This window comes from Halichoeres trimaculatus, unplaced genomic scaffold (assembly GCF_033239565.1).
Source record: "Halichoeres trimaculatus isolate MK-OKI-2021-1 unplaced genomic scaffold, fHalTri1.1 fHalTri1_scaffold_7, whole genome shotgun sequence".
Lineage (NCBI taxonomy): Eukaryota > Metazoa > Chordata > Actinopteri > Labriformes > Labridae > Halichoeres > Halichoeres trimaculatus.
Window position 1 is genome coordinate 39,115,838 of NW_027437185.1, and position 16,663 is coordinate 39,132,500.

A 16,663-nucleotide genomic window follows, 5' to 3' on the forward strand; every position below is an offset into this window, starting at 1 on the left:
TCCTGAACTAATGTACACCTCGGCAAGACTCACACGTTTACTACAGAGGCGCTCATGGGAAATGGAGACTTTGTCCTCCTCACAGCATCTTTAAATCGGTTACTGTTACTTAGTGCTTTAGGGAGGAATCAGTCTATCTGAAGATACAGGCACACTACGACACTCTACCTTACTCTTATTTAGGATTGAGACTTCAGACAAATCACCTCCTCATGTCAGATAAGATAATTTAAGAGGTTTCACAGTCTAAAAGCTGTTGAGTTACTTTTTTATAGGAGTGCCAATGTGTGCTTGTCACCCCTGTTTGTGTACCACCCTTACATTAGTCAATGCCCTGTGTCCCCATGAGAAATCAGTTTACCCTGACAGTGACACCACGCTTGATACCAACCTACTCCAGCTGTCAAATCGCTCTTTTCTCTGTATTAAATGAGCTTTTTTTACTTCCTTTGGCTTAAAGACTAACGATGATTAGTTCCCTTGATTAACGATGTTCAGCTTCAGTCGTTCAGCCTGTGGCCTTACTTTGAAGGGACAATGATTGTACATCCGGTCTCAGTGTCGTTGACTTGACAGAGACTCAGTCACAAGAGGCGGCTCATGGGCGAGTCCACACAACAAAAAGTGGCAGCAGGGAGGGAGGAGTGCCAGGTGGCATGGCAAGGCTTTGGGGCCACCTACTGATGGTAAAAGGTACTACGATCTCGAGAAAAATACAATGTTTCATATTTAGGCCTATTTGTTTAAAAAAAAAAAAAAAAAAGGCCATGAAAAAATACTCTTTGTAAAGTTCTCTATCCAAAAACCTATTTTACTTAAAACATGTATAAAATGGTGTGAAATCAACAATCTAGTCTCCCTAACTAAGTTTTAAAAAGGAAATATTTAGGAGTGATTCAGCTGCATCATCAGTGTTTATAATCAAAACACTTGAGATTAACTTGGATTCAGATTTTTAGTCAGGCGAGATGAAATATTCTCACAACATCTCGTGGATGAAAAGATGAAAATGCAGAGTTAAAGTTATTCACATTATTCAGGCGCACAGTTACCCAGAAAAAGACTGATTCATGAGAGTCAGCGGTTTATAGGTGACGCTGAAATAATCACAGTTCAAGTCATTGAGAAGTGACAGGGACTGAGTTAAACACCAGATACAGCAGAAAGACGCAGGTGTTAAACATCAGATCAGATCAGATAAGTCTTCATCGATCCCCCAGAGGAAACCCTCCCCAGGTTTACAGCAAACAGACAGAGAGCGGCTCAGTGTAGAGTTAACAAAGGAAGAGGGAGACATTAGAGGAGGTGGTTCAAAGAGCATTGAGAGAGCATCAATGACCCAAAATGAAACTTGAATTGTGTAAGTATGGCTCACAAAGACAACCCGTCACTCAGTGAGTAAACAAAGCAGTGGGTCAGAAGTAAAGGTGCAGCCAGCAGAAACTGAGGCAGCCAATCGTAGGCCGACGTGGTCAGTGCTTCCTCTCAGCGATCAGTAACACTCTGTGGAAACTTACTGCACAGCTGTAAGTCTGTGAATCTGGATCTGAGGTTGTTCTTTAACTGTTTGTTGATTTCCTGGGTTGTGCTGCATGTATGGATGTTATTGTCAGGGGCGTATTTACTCGTTTGGGGGCCCAAGGCAAACCCAGTCCATGGGGCCCTCCATGTCCTTGTAAGTCCTCTTCCTCAGAGCTAGACTGGTCTTCCCTGGGTCCACTGTCTCTTTCCCAGAATCAAGGCATGACACAGTGCTAATCTTGTACATGCTAACTTAACACAACTAAATGCATTTCCTCAAGTTCTGTACTTTAGTTTGATTTAGAAAAAAGTGAATCCATCATTTAGTCCACTTTGTCCTGGATTTGAAATCTTTTATGGTCCATTGACAGCTTATTTGTCCCACAGTGGGGAATTTACAGAGTAACAGGAACAAACAAGAAAGGATGAAGTGAAAAACATTACAATAGGTAAATATTGAAAAAATAATTTAGTAAAGAAAAAATATGTAAATATCAAGCACAACATCAAACTGGAAAAAAATCTACAGAAAGAGGTGATATTTACAGTTACCATACTTTTTGGTACTATTATTTTAAAGTGAATGTATTTTTATTTGTCCCCCTGTCCAGTGAGTTATGTTTCCAAAAAAGAGATTTATACAATAATGTTTATCACCAACTCCAAAAGTTTGATTTAGAGAAAATGATCCTGTTTCCTGGGCTAGATAAAGTCCTTCAAATCCTAAAAGTCTGATATGTTTATCTCAGATCTCAGAGCAACATTGGTTTTATTTCACACTTGGTTGAAAACAAGAAAAAAAAGTGAAAAAGTGTTTTTACCACTTTCTTCCTGAATCAAATGTTCAGATGTGTTGTAACATGGAATAGCCCATTGAATAAGAAGGGAGGGGGAGGAGCCAAAACCATCATTACAGATTAAGCCTTTGATGGATTTTGAAGCATGTGAAGTAAGATTTAGAAAAAAGAAATGCTTTCAATTGAAGAGAACTTCATAAATCAGTTTTTAAGAGATGCTTTGGGGGCCCCTGGGAATCTTGGGGCCCCAGGAAACTGCCTGTGTTTGCCTAATTGTAGCTATGCCCCTGGATATTGTCTATTTTTGAAGATGTAGTATCTTTAACCAGAAGCTCTGCTTTAAACTTGAACACCTAACAGGGAAAGAGGTTACTAATGTGACTGGACGCCTGCTCTTACAGAATCCACCATGATGCACTTCATGGATCAACCATTCAGACATCTGCTGCTGTCAAACAGAAAATGAATTTATCTTCTTATAAAAGAGAAAATCTCTGCAGATCTGTTTGTGAAGAGGTTAGTTTACTGCACAGGTGAAGTGTGTTGGTCATGCATCACTAGCATCAGCTCCTGTCTTCTCTCTGTAACCAGGACACAGCCACTGACACCATGACAACCAGCCCCACGGACAGCGCCGTCCGCTGGGCTCAGGTTCTTCATCCAGGGCTCCCTGCAGACCTGCACCCAGCCCGGGACCTGGAGAGACGATGACGAACAGAAAAGGAGCTGCAGAGGGGCCTCAGCGGGGACAGAGGATGATTTTCACAGGTAGGAGGAACGAGTCGCTCTGAAATCTGGGAAATGTTTGTTTGACCTCTGCTGTAGCTCACGTCCTGTTGGATTCAATGGGATCCTGTGATGCATTGTTAAACAGCTGCACATTATCCAAGCATATGGTCTATGTCCAAACCAATCCAGCTCTGATTGGGCACAGGATGGAGCTCTGAACGAGGAAGAAATGTGACGGACAAACTGGAGCCTGGAGCCTGTGGGACTTTGTGTTGTTGTTCAGAAACTTGTTTTGTCTGCAGAAAAAAAAACTCAGGGTTCAGTCAGACAGACTCAGCACGACCTACAGGCTCAGATTAATTTATCTGACTGCAGTTCAGTATTTCTCTTCTCTTTAATGATTTCCAAAGGAAGAGATGTTGCTGCTCAGGCTATGAGCAGGAACAGAAAGAAGGAAGCAGAAAAATGTGTGAGCCTTGTTGTTTCTGCTCTAAAGATAATTAAACTTCACAAACCCCCGAGGCGACGCGGAGGCTTGCTGTGACAGCACTCTCATTTTTGCAGCTGAAGAGAAATAAGCTACATCTCCTCTTTTTAATTAAATATCACCTCAGTTCATCAGCTGCACTGACACCGTGAAAACATGATGTTGACTGAGGGTTTTTCTCCTCCACACTTCCTGACAAGGCCCTGATGGGATCGGAGACTACAGGCCGAGATCAGATTATTTCCCCAGGTACATCGGCGTGGGCGCCTCATCACCTGGAGCCACGGGCGACCTGAGCTACCTGTGTCGAGCTGCACCGCACGCCGCGCCTGCTGCGCCCAGGCAGAGCTTTGTGGGGGAGGTGGGCTGGGGCTGGCAGTACAACCAGCTGCTGAACAGGGGGGCGCTGCAGAGCAATATGCAGATTAAGGTAAAGATGGAGGTTTTCTGCAGACTGGCGTGTGGAAACAGGATCCTGGAGGTACTGGGACTGAAAACACTCTGAGTCTGATGAAATGCATACGTTAGATTTCAGCTCCACTGTCGTTGATCCCTGACCTCATTAAAGATGTTTGAACAGCTCAGGATCTGAAAAAAAACATCATCAGTTCTTCACTGGGTTTACATCTTACCCCAGAGCTCATGTTGTGATAGCTTTAAGTGACGATATGTTTTTTTTAATCCTTCCTTTGATCAGTGGCTGGGGTCAGTAAAGCTTGTTTTGAATCTGAATCTGAAGTAAATTTGTTAATGGGAGCAAACATGGTTAAACTGGTGTAATGTCCGACAGAAAAGCGACATACGGACGGCGCTGGAGGACAGAGCAGCTCAGAGGTTTCAGGACAACCAGTGAGACGACGTGTGGACCCTCAGTGGACGTGGTGTGTATCCAGTTTCCTCCGTCAGAGTCGTGTTACATGAGGCTGTGTGCTCCGTAGAGAGGGTCAGAGGGAACATCTCAGGTGTGCACAGAGCTGCAGGTGATCTGCTCCCCTGATTATTAATGCAACACTTCCCCTTCAGCAGGAACACACACCGCCCGAGCTGCAGGGACGCAGACAAACTCACCTCAACGTGTTGGTGGCTTATTTCACACGTCCTCACATCAAACTGATCCTGACTGGACTGGTTTTACCTGAGCAGGATGTAATACCACAGTATGGCCCTCATTTCCCTCCTGAGGAGTCAATCAGCCCATGAAAGGTCCAAGAAAACTCTCAGTAACGTCCCACTTCACCTCCAGTCTGACCCTGATCACCTGGAGTCAAAACGTCAACAAAAACATTTTTCCTTTAACGCATCAACGGACCTTACTCTGACACAACCATCAGGAAGGATCCAGAAACTCTGACGTTACGGATCAGGAGAAACAGAAATTAATGAGAAAACCTGAAGAAAAACAGTTTGAGAAAGAGACTTTTTTTTTCTTTGTTGAGAAACAGTAAAATCACCAATCATCCTCACTCAATTAACAGTTTACAGGAGAAGTCTTTAATGAACAGTGACTCAAGAGGCAGAAGAAGCAGATTGTTTGTCTGATGGGTTCATACATTCACAGAGTTTTTCTTGTTATGGTGAAATAAAAAATAAAGGAAGCAGGACAAAAAGGTGTCCACAATCATTTTTTCCACGTGTGAGGTTAAAACCGAAGGATGCTGTAGAGAGAAGGTGAAGACCAAAGATCAACACTTCACATTTTTAGATGAACTGAACTGAATTAGACTCAGTTTAACTTTATTTGCAGCTTCATTTCAGCACCTGAACAAAAGTTGCTGATGTCGAACAATCAAACTGAAAATAACCTGAAACAATAGAAACACGTCATTAAAGTGTCTTCGACTGTAATAATTAAAAAAACTTAACACAAAATGTAGACTGGTAACCATGAGCCAAAGTGGCATGCAGGATTAAACCAGCAGGGGGAGCTACTGACCCTCACACTCCATCCTCTGCCCTGAGTAAACACAGCCCCTGACATGGTCGATTTTTCTGTAGTATTCTGTTATTTTCTGGTGTGAAAACAATAAAAAGTTTGATCTGTATGGACTTTCTGCATGGACATGAAGAAGATGTAGAAAATTTTAATGGATGTAACTCAAATAATCGACCCAGTTAAAAGAGAAACTAACAGGCTTCCCATGGGTATAAGATTTATCACCAATTACTATTTTTTATTTGTTACAACAAAGAAATAATCTTCCAAACGCAAATGTACTGACTTTTTAAATTTATTTAATCTGATAAGTTTAAAGATAAATGACTTTAGAATAACTGAACAGAAAGTGACAGACTTACATCATTTACACCTCTGATATTATTTACCTGTTAACTCCCTCCAGAGAAATAACACAGCAGACGACCCACTTCAGCCAACACCGAGTGTCACAGAGAGCGTCAGAGCTGACAGCAGGTGGCGCCCCACGACACCAACCTGAGTGTTAAAGAGATGTTTCTTTAGTTTGTTTCATTTTCAGCCCTTCATCAGCAGATCACTCAGGAGAGGTGGGATCAGCTGACGACCAAATGAAAAGCCGCTCTGACTCTGCTCCACCAGACAACATGAGGAGGACCAAACTGAGGAGTTATAGTTGGTGAACAGTCATCACAGTCTGCTCGGAGCAGGTCAGACATGGGCCTGCTTTATCAGAGTGAACATCCTCTCTAAAACCAGAACCACAGACAGGTTGGTTTGGTGGGTCCTCACCTCTCTCAGCACAGATCCATGTTTGATTCCTGAATGAGGGCACCAGGTGATCCATCCCCGTGCTTCAGCAATCATACCCACTTCTGTCTGGTGCAGATAACAGCACAATTCATTTATTTTCTTCAACCACAGGAAAACACTCCTGTTTTGGCATCATGAGTCAGTCAGACCTCTATTTCTTAAGGTCAGCCTCTGTTTGGGAAAAACACCCTCACTGCATCGATGTGCTCTCAGACCGGCCCCCACCTGCTGCTGACACTCTAACACTCTGTGGTTTAGGGCCCTTAAGTCAGGACATTTGTTGTTGTTTTCCTGTTCAGTCTAAGACGTGTGGAGGTAAAAACCTTGTTTTTGTTTGAAGCAAAGCAAAAACTAATAAAAGATTTCTTGTAGGAGGTGGATGCTGTTTTATAAATCACTTTAAAGAACTTCTACTCTGTTTTCATTTTTATCATTTCTAGATCCCTCTGATGGAGCAAGAAATTCACCACAGGCAATGACAACTGAGAAATATGTTTATAATCATCTTATAAAAAAATGGGATTTTATAGTTATTTTTTTAATTTGTGAAAATTGCTCAAATAAAAATAAACTTTGGCCAATTTGTCTTTTGATAAAAGAAGAACATTACTTCATTTCCCAGAGAATGTGTTTCTTTTATTGCCCAGATTTTACACCATGTAGCAATTTTTATATTGCACCCTATTATATTATTATTATACTATTATATTATATTATATTATATTATATTATATATATTATATTATATATTATTAGTATTTTCTATTCTATTCTATTCTATTCTATTCTATTCTATTCTATTCTATTATCAGCCTTGACTGTTTTTTCTAACAAAACCAAGAACATGTGCATTATAAAAGAAAACATCCACAAAAACATCCTGGAAAAATACTTTGAAGAACATATGCTGTTGTAGTGATTTCAATAAAACAGAAAAAGTCACATGTTTATAAAATAAGCAATTTACATATAACCTCAAATAAACAAACAAGCTTATCTCACTACATTCGAATGCAGGACCTTTATCTATTTATTTATCTATTTATTTATTTATCTATATTTCAGTTTTGAAAGGTCACCGGTCGCCGGTCAGACGCGCACGCTGAACAGGATAGTTTTATTTTGAAAGCGCCGAGCGGAAGTCGCTGATTCATTTCCTGTTGGCTGAACCGGCCGGTCTTCGATAGCTTTCTGGAAACAAGTGACTTCCCCCTCAAAATGTCTCAGCCCACACCGTCCGAGAAGCCTTCACAGCCCGGGAACCCCCGGGTCTTCTTCGATGTGGACATAGGAGCAAAGAGAGGTCTGGATATTTGATTTTATCCTGTTTTAACGGACATTTAACGGACATTTAACGGACATTTAACGGAGGCTGGTTTGACCGTTACCCTGTTAGCTTAGCACAGCCGCGCTGGAGACTCCTCCTAGAGACTGATTCATTAAACATTAATAACTGAACCATCTCCTACAGCTCACTAATGATGGATATCAGCTAAATGTGAGCTCCTGGATGTTAATTTAATCTGTTTAATCTCATGTTTAACGAGTGTCTGAACCACGTGTGGAGGCACATTGCAGTGGGCTGTTAGCTGTTAGCTGTTAGCTGTTAGCTGTCACTAACCTGAGCTCTGCTCTCACACCGCTGTTAGTTACAGTCTGTGACTGAAGCATTTAGCATGTTAGCCACAGTGAGGTGGAGGATATTAATAAATTATCTGCTGTAGCAGACTCAGCGTGTGAATCAATGATCGTTTACTGCTAAAAACGGCCTGAAGAATAAACACATCTGTGTGACCGGGTTTAAAGGGCTCAGGTATCATGTCCACCTGTATCTGTAAGGATGAGGGATTCATACAGAGTGCTCTTTGTGTGGTAAATATCTGTAGTCCTGTGAAGTTTATTCCCATATTTCTTTATCTAATATAAAATATGTGAAAAAAAATCATTTCTAAATTAATTCAGAGGAAATAACTGTAGATAATTTTAATTGACTCAAAGTTTTATTTAGAAAATACAGCAGATCACAGTTTCAGTCACTACTTTCCTCTGTGTACACACACTCATACACCTGAGGGGGTGTGTTATAACTAACCAAGAGATGTGTTAAAACCGTTGATTTGTGATGTTAAATGTTAAGGCCTCATTAAAGGATTTCTGTACCAAATCAAAAACAGCAAACAGCCGTAAACAAGCTTCTTTTAAAAAGAGACGTTAATTAAAGACATGATGAACTAACCAACCCTGAACCTGCCATTTAACTCAGTTACTCAAACCAGGAACAGATGTCTACGTGTGAAGCCTGGAGGAACACAAAACTGTCATCGTGTAAGAGCCAGCTGTCCATCATGATCAAACCTGCAACAAGCAAAACAGAAAAAAGTGATGATACAAAAGATGTGAATCTGTGTGTGGTCCATTCTTTCGTTATTCTGTTTCAAAACAAAATTTAAAAATGAAAAAAAGGACTTTTTTTTTTTCATTTTTCTGTTTTAAAACCAAAACGGAATAACAGAAAAACAGAAAAACCATGATTTTCTGTCCTGGTTTTAAAATTGGAAAAACGATAAATAATAAAAGATTGTGTCAAAATTGTTTGTGTGATATTTTGATATTAAATGTGAACATCTCTATTTAAAAATTAGACAAATAACTCACAGTGAAGGTTTATACAGACATGTTCCTGAGCTTTTTTATTTTATAAGTAATAGATCGCTGATGATCCACTCCATCTTATCCGCGCACATATGCACGCTCCCATGTGTTTCAACGAGACAGTCAGAGCACAGTCTGCTGCTGACTGATCTGCTCTCAGATAAAACAAGAAACGTCAGAGAGGAGCTGGCCCACACGGTGACGCGCTTTGTGTCCTCCGATGCGCCCCGCTGTCATTCTCCTGCTGCAGGGACAGCGGCTCTGACCGTCTCTGCTACCCGGTCTTTCCAGCACACTTTCCGCGGTGCTGGGGATCAGTCAGACCAATCAGACGCTGCGCCTCGGCTGCAGGGCATTTTTAAAACCAGGACAGAAAAACGTGTTTTTTTTGTTTTTCTGTTATTCCATTTTTCTGTTTTGGTTTTAAAACAGAAAAACAAGTCAGTTTTTTTCATTTTTTTAAATTTTGTTTTGAAACAGTATATCGAAAGAACGAACCATACACAGATTGACGTGCGGTCCAACTTCCCAGTTTACAGTTTCTCCGTTTGGAAAAGGAAACCTGGTTCCTGGAGCAGCGTCAGTGCTGCTCTCTGGACTTACAGGGTTCATGTGTGGATGAGGACCTGAGGAGTCCTGTGAGGCTCCAATCAGAGCAGCGTTTCTGTCAGGAGAGCAAATCCCCCGGTAAAACTCTGGTAAAACTCTGGTAAAACTCTGGTAAAATATGAAAAATGACAAAAAGCTTGACCTGAACTGATAAATTACTGGGCACAGCAGATGTTTGCTGAACAACTCTGTCGTCTGATTAGCATTTCTCACAGACTGAGGACAGGGAGGGCATAGAGAATAATGAGTCTGCTGAATCATGTCAAACTGATTTAATCTGTTATTGATGGGACAGCTGTGAATATGGAAGAGAGCGACCCTGCACGGCTCATGGAGCCACACAGCGTTTCCTCCTCAGGTCGTCTGTGTGTTCAACAGATGAATGACTGAGAGGAGCAAACAGAGACACGGCCTGGACATGTGTCAGTCAGTGTCTGATGGTAAACACACAGTAAGGCTGTGACTCAACATGTACCATCCTCATCCTCTTCCTTTCCCATCCACAGCCGGCCGGATCGTCTTTGAGCTCTTCGTGGACGTCACTCCTAAGACGGCTGAAAACTTCAGGGCGCTCTGCACGGGGGAGAAAGGCACGGGGAAATCCACGGGGAAGCCGCTGCACTTCAAAGGATGTCCGTTCCACAGAAGTACGTACGCCACCTGCTGGATGGGAGGGTCACACAGTCAATACTTCACTTTACATCAGGGTTACCCAGTCCTGGTCCTGGGGACCCCCTGCCCTGCATGTTTTTATGTTCCTGACTCCAGCACACCTGCTTCAAATGATCAGCTCGTTATCAAGCTCTGCTCCAGCCTGATAACGAGCCAATCATTTGGATCAGGTGTGCTGGAGTGGGGTAACATAAAAACATGCAGGGCAGGGCAGGGGGTCCCCAGGACCAGGACTGGGTAACCCTGATCTACACCTTAGAAAACTTCACATCAGGTTCAGGTTCCAGGATGAGGCGCTGCAGAGAGGGATTATTCTTCATGATTAAAGTCTGATCACTTCCCATTGGTCCTCCACTCACCCAGGCTAAACTTCCTCCGTAAGCTGACTGAGCGTCTGCATGATTTAGTGTCTCACTCTGCAGATTTTACAAAAGCAATCTCTGTGAGCGACCAGGTGACATCAGCTGATTAGAAATCTGCCAAATCTATAAATGATGAAAGTGTGTGAATGATATCCTTTATCCCCCTGTGGTGTGAGGGTGTGGCTCATTAGACACTGGTTGTGTTGTTGTTAGTTATTTTTCTGTCAGATCACTCACTGCCTGAAAAATAACAGGAGGTGTCTGTGAGGGATCAGCTGATCTGTCTCAGTCACTCACAGACATTTGACTGATTCTCTGATTACAAACCTGCAGCTGCTGATTGGTGTAACAGATAATTATTAATGAAGCCCACAGGAAATGTTGTGTGGAGAGATTTCCTAAAGCCAGCTGAATACAAACGACTTCATACGGTGTTTGACATGCAGCCCACTCTCTGCTTATCAAAGGTCAATTGGAGCTTTGGCTGCGTTAACGAGGTCTCTCTGATCAAACCTTTCCAGTTATTAAGAAGTTCATGATCCAGGGAGGAGACTTCTCCAACCAGAACGGCACCGGAGGGGAAAGCATCTACGGAGAGAAGTTCGAGGATGAAAACTTCCACTACAAGGTAAACCTCAGAACAGGGTCAGGAAACTGTGGACAGGAAGTGGACAGGATGAGGACAGGAAGTGGACAGAGTGTGGACAGTGTGTGGACAGGAAGTGGACAGAGTGTGGACAGGAAGTGGACAGAGTGTGGACAGGAAGTGGACAGAGTGTGGACAGGAAGTGCACAGAGTGTGAACAGGAAGTGGACTAACTGGTGCCTGATGTGTCTCTGTGTGCAGCATGACAGAGTGGGTCTCCTCAGCATGGCCAACGCCGGTCCAAACACCAATGGATCTCAGTTTTTCATCACCACGGTTCCCACGCCTCACCTGGACGGGAAGCACGTGGTGTTTGGTCAGGTGTTGAAGGGGATGGGCGTGGTTAAGATGCTGGAGTCTGTGGACACCAACGAGGACACTCCTGTGAAGGTAAAACACCGAGCTTCAGCTGTTTCTGATTTCTCTACTTTCTCTGAGTCTGTTTACGATTCTGTTTCATGGTGAAGCTGCTCTGCTCCTCCTGTGTCTGATCTCTTCTCCTCCTCTCCTCCACCTCCTCCTGTCTCTGATCTCTTGTCCTCCTCCTCCTCCTGTGTCTGATCTCTCCTCTCCTCCACCTCCTCCTGTATCTGATCTTTCCTCCTCCTCTCTCCTCCTCTGCAGCCGTGTGTCATCGCAGACTGTGGCGAACACGGGGACGGGGACAGCTGGGGGATCTCGTCAGACGATGGGACAGGAGACGCTCACCCAGACTTCCCTGAGGACTCAGACGTGGACTTTAATGACGTGAGTATCTTTTACAGCGTGAGTTGTCAGGGACACAGACTTTGATAGGGGGCGCTGGAGGTGCTGGGGGGCCACTCTGTGCATGTTTGTGCTGCCGTCCAGAACCAGAGGAGACTGATACCGTCTCCAGATCCAGATTGAGGAGCAGCTCAGCAAACAGGGAGCGTAAAACCTGGGCCATGTTGAAGCGCTGCTCTCAGGATGGAGACGATGAATTATTTCCAGTATTTGGAGTCAGCTGACCTTGGGCTGCCCCCCCACCCCACACACACACACACACACACACACACACACACACACACACACACACATACACACATGAAGCGGGTCTGACAGGCTGGATCCTTGTTGACTGACTGTCTGGATCAATCAGGTTCTGGCTGAGTGGACTTTGTTTATGCAGACGAAGCCTGAACTTTGACTCTGCAGAATAATGAGTTTCAGCTCCGTCTGTCTGGACGTAGGCGTACAGGAGGAGCTGGATCAGCTCTCAGTCTGATGGATGATCAGCTCTCAGTCTGATGATCAGCTGGATCAGCTCTCAGTCTGATGATCAGCTGGATCAGCTCTCAGTCTGATGGATGATCAGCTCTCAGTCTGATGGAGGATCAGCTCTCAGTCTGATGGATGATCAGCTCTCAGTCTGATGGATGATCAGCTCTCAGTCTGATGGATGATCAGCTCTCAGTCTGATGGATGATCAGCTCTCAGTCTGATGGATGATCAGCTCTCAGTCTGATGGATGATCAGCTCAGTCTGATGGATGATCAGCTCTCAGTCTGATGGATGATCAGCAGGATCAGCTCAGTCTGATGGATGATCAGCTCTCAGTCTGATGGCTTATCAGCTCTCAGTCTGATGGATGATCAGCTCAGTCTGATGGATGATCAGCTCTCAGTCTGATGGATGATCAGCAGGATCAGCTCAGTCTGATGGATGATCAGCTCTCAGTCTGATGGATGATCAGCTCTCAGTCTGATGGATGATCAGCTCTCAGTCTGATGGAGGATCAGCTCTCAGTCTGATGGATGATCAGCTCTCAGTCTGATGGATGATCAGCTCTCAGTCTGATGGATGATCAGCTCTCAGTCTGATGGATGATCAGCTCTCAGTCTGATGGATGATCAGCTCTCAGTCTGATGGATGATCAGCTCTCAGTCTGATGGATGATCAGCTCAGTCTGATGGATGATCAGCTCTCAGTCTGATGGATGATCAGCTCAGTCTGATGGATGATCAGCTCAGTCTGATGGATGATCAGCTCTCAGTCTGATGGATGATCAGCTCTCAGTCTGATGGATGATCAGCAGGATCAGCTCAGTCTGATGGATGATCAGCTCTCAGTCTGATGGCTTATCAGCTCTCAGTCTGATGGATGATCAGCTCAGTCTGATGGATGATCAGCTCTCAGTCTGATGGATGATCAGCTCAGTCTGATGGATGATCAGCTCTCAGTCTGATGGAGGATCAGCTCTCAGTCTGATGGATGATCAGCTCTCAGTCTGATGGATGATCAGCTCAGTCTGATGGATGATCAGCTCTCAGTCTGATGGATGATCAGCTCAGTCTGATGGATGATCAGCCCTCAGTCTGATGGATGATCAGCAGGATCAGCTCAGTCTGATGGATGATCAGCTCTCAGTCTGATGGATGATCAGCTCTCAGTCTGATGGATGATCAGCTCTCAGTCTGATGGAGGATCAGCTCTCAGTCTGATGGATGATCAGCTCTCAGTCTGATGGATGATCAGCTCTCAGTCTGATGGATGATCAGCTCAGTCTGATGGATGATCAGCTCAGTCTGATGGATGATCAGCCCTCAGTCTGATGGATGATCAGCAGGATCAGCTCTGATGATCAGAAACAAACTCTTTATTGATCATCCATCGACTGATGGCTTCACCTTCCTCTCTGTGCTCTGGGTTTACTCACAAACCTTTTTCACTTCTGTTATTTACCTAACTTAAGAACACTAATATCTTGTTTCTGGAGGGTTTTTGAATTTTTTTCACTTTTCTACTCGACATGCTTTGAGCTGATCGTCAGTTATTGTTGAAAGAAGAGAAGAAAAGAACAAAACAACTGTCTGAACAGGGTTAGACCACAGTAAAAAGGAGGACATTTCAGGAAATGTTCAAAGCAGGATCAGGAAGAAGTGATCAGGAAGAAGTGATCAGATTCTGGAGCTGATCTGGATCACAGTCTGGATCCAGGACTTGTTTAAAGGATTCTCTATCACTGTGAGATAGGGCTGTTTTCACCATGTGTGAACATAACTCCACCATTAATGGTCAGACTGCTTCGGTAAACAATAAAAGACAAGGTCACCATCATTTCTGACGGATGTTAAAGTTTGATCCAGATCCTGGAAATATTCTGATACTAAGATCCTGAATATGAAATATGTCCTGGGTCATCATCATTTTTTAGGAAACAGGAAACAGATTGTCGTACAAACCTGCAGCTAACACCAAACTGTATCAGACAGTCTGCTGAAAGGGAGTATAACATTAAAGTCGGACTGAAGTGTTGGTGGAGGTCTGTGGGATTTGTTTGTTGAATCTTTGTAATGTGAAAATGAGTAAAGCTCAGAGATTGACATGTTCAGACATGAGATAAATGTTTCTCTGTTTCCTTCAGGTGGACAGAGTCCTGTCTGTTGCTGAGGATCTGAAGAACATTGGAAACAGTCTGTTTAAGAATCAAAACTGGGAAGGAGCCATCAGCAAATACAGCAAAGCTCTCAGGTGAGGAAACTGTCTCCAGGTGTGGTTTCATTTCCTCTCAGCTGCTTGGTTTGGGGAGAAAGAGAAAAGAGAAGGAGAACGTCTACAGGAGTTAGAAACTGATCGCTGGCTGTCCACAGAGACGCTCACTCTCCAACCTGTGTTCACCTTCTGATGGAGGAACTAACCTGTTGTTATATTCAGGGTGTCTGCGGGGTCTGGAAAACTCTTTAAAGTTAATAAATCAGTTGTGGGAAAATTAAAGCCCTTAAAAAGTATGAAAAAGTCTGAATCCTGATGTTATAAGGTGTTAAATTTTTATTGGTATTTAAGCTTTGACTCCAAACGTTTCCATGAATATTTATTTTCCTCCTTACGTCTGTTACAAACTAACCTGACACCTCAGACACACAGCTCCATATATCCTCCACAGAAACAGTCTGGTCTGAAAATGTTTTCAACAATAACCTCACCTGGTGATTGGACGATCATCCTGCTCGTCACACTCGTCACAGAGCCGCGTGAGGATCTGGAAAAAGCTTTAAATATTTCTCTCTGGATCATCAGAGTTTCTCGAGCCTCCTGAGAAAATGTCTCAGACTTTGAGGACCTGGGATCTTTGATCCTTACGATTTAGAGAAAGTTTCCCCTGATCTCAGTTGATTTGGAACAAATTTTATTTGTTTAAATCATTTTTTTACTGGAAACAGCGTGATGAAATAAGGTATTCATTAATACAGTTACGTAGCGCTGTTGTTTGAGACGTGACAACAAGCAAAGTTGTAATTTTGTGAGGCGCGGGCTAAACGTAGCGCTAGCAGCAACATATCTGTAGGCTAATGTGACAAACTCAGTTTGTACCGTAGTTTATTCGCCGTCCGTGTGTAACGCTGATAGAAAGCTAATCACACAATCTGAAGCACATGTCCCAAATTTAGATAATGATGAAATAAAATTCTTGTTTTTCTGAAAGTTATCCTTAAATACCTGCTGTTACTCTTTGTGGGAATGGGAATGTTAATCAACCTGCCTTTAGTTTATTCTTTCAGCTTCATTCCTTCTCAGTTTACCTCATTCATGTTAAAATACAAACTACATCTGTCAAAGATCAGCTGTTAACAGCAGCTTAAAGTCGTGATAAGGTCTTCAGACTTTTTGAAAGGTTTTAAAAAAGTCTTTAAGAGGTTTTGAAGTTAACCTCAGGATTTCAGTGTATACCCTGTATACCCTGTATATACTGTATTTACAGTATATACTGTATTTACTGTATTTACTGTTTTTACTGTATTTACTGTATTTACTGTATTTACTGTATACCCTGTGTCACTGCTGCTGTTTCTGCTCCTTGTCACCCACGCTGGGCCTGTCTCCTCCTCCTGCAGGTACCTGGAGGTGAGTGGGGAGCAGCTGCAGGAGGAGGCTCAGCAGAAGCTGGAGCCCGTCGCTCTGAGCTGCTTCCTCAACACGGCGGCCTGTAAACTGAAGCTGCAGCTGTGGCAGGACGCGCTGGAGAGCTGCAGCGAGGTGAGTTCATGTCCAGCTGTTTGTTTACTGTAAACATGGTTATCAGAGCTCCTCCATCAACTCTGAGTTTCTCTGATCCTATCAGAGCTGTGGACAGTTTCTCTGATCCTATCAGAGCTGTGGACAGTTTCTCTGATCCTATCAGAGCTGTGGACAGTTTCTCTGATCCTATCAGAGCTGTGGACAGTTTCTCTGATCCTGTCAGGGATGTGGACAGTTTCTCTGATCCTATCAGAGCTGTGGACAGTTTCTCTGATCCTATCAGAGCTGTGGACAGTTTCTCTGATCCTATCAGAGCTGTGGACAGTTTCTCTGATCCTATCAGAGCTGTGGACAGTTTGTCTCAGGTGTTCAGACTCTCTCATTAAACGGCTCCATGTGGTTTTTGTCTTCAGGCTTTGGAGCTGGACCCAGCAAACACCAAGGCCCTGTTCCGCCGGGCCCAGGCCTGGCAGGGGTTAAAGGACT

General features: G+C 43.5%; 2 protein-coding genes across 5 annotated transcripts in view; both read left to right on the forward strand.

The window, feature by feature from the left end:
- Positions 1-566: 566 nt before the first annotated feature.
- Positions 567-5,122, forward strand: spmip2 (sperm microtubule inner protein 2). 4 transcript variants are annotated; one of them, XM_074674523.1, is made up of 5 exons: positions 567-693; positions 2,910-3,086; positions 3,735-4,015; positions 4,325-4,415; positions 4,558-5,122. In XM_074674523.1, the coding sequence occupies exons 2-4, from the start codon at positions 3,026-3,028 to the stop codon at positions 4,385-4,387; spliced, it is 405 nt and encodes a 134-aa protein (XP_074530624.1). In that variant the 5' UTR covers positions 567-693; positions 2,910-3,025; the 3' UTR covers positions 4,388-4,415; positions 4,558-5,122. The 4 variants fall into 4 exon arrangements, with proteins under 4 accessions (XP_074530624.1, XP_074530627.1, XP_074530626.1 ...); XM_074674526.1 differs by having other exon boundaries at positions 3,735-3,964; XM_074674525.1 differs by having other exon boundaries at positions 3,735-3,964; positions 4,325-5,122.
- A 2,281-nt stretch (positions 5,123-7,403) lies between these two features.
- Positions 7,404-16,663, forward strand: part of ppid (peptidylprolyl isomerase D) — an 11,326-nt gene continuing 2,066 nt past the window's right edge. Inside the window, exons 1-8 of the mRNA XM_074673959.1 lie at positions 7,404-7,562; positions 10,027-10,167; positions 11,076-11,182; positions 11,402-11,590; positions 11,825-11,947; positions 14,586-14,692; positions 16,054-16,195; positions 16,591-16,663. The exon at positions 16,591-16,663 is cut by the window's right edge and continues 14 nt beyond it. Coding sequence (XP_074530060.1) covers positions 7,478-7,562; positions 10,027-10,167; positions 11,076-11,182; positions 11,402-11,590; positions 11,825-11,947; positions 14,586-14,692; positions 16,054-16,195; positions 16,591-16,663 — 967 coding nt within the window. The 5' untranslated portion in view covers positions 7,404-7,477. The remainder of the gene's footprint in view (positions 7,563-10,026; positions 10,168-11,075; positions 11,183-11,401; positions 11,591-11,824; positions 11,948-14,585; positions 14,693-16,053; positions 16,196-16,590) is intronic.

Coding starts and splice junctions, on each gene's coding strand:
- spmip2 (XM_074674523.1), top strand. CDS start 3,026: ATGACGAACAGAAAAGGAGCTGCAGAGGGGCCTCAGCGGGGACAGAGG. Junction 3,087..3,734: donor ACAGAGGATGATTTTCACAG/GTAGGAGGAACG, acceptor CTTCCTGACAAG/GCCCTGATGGGATCGGAGAC. Junction 4,016..4,324: donor GTGGAAACAGGATCCTGGAG/GTACTGGGACTG, acceptor AATGTCCGACAG/AAAAGCGACATACGGACGGC.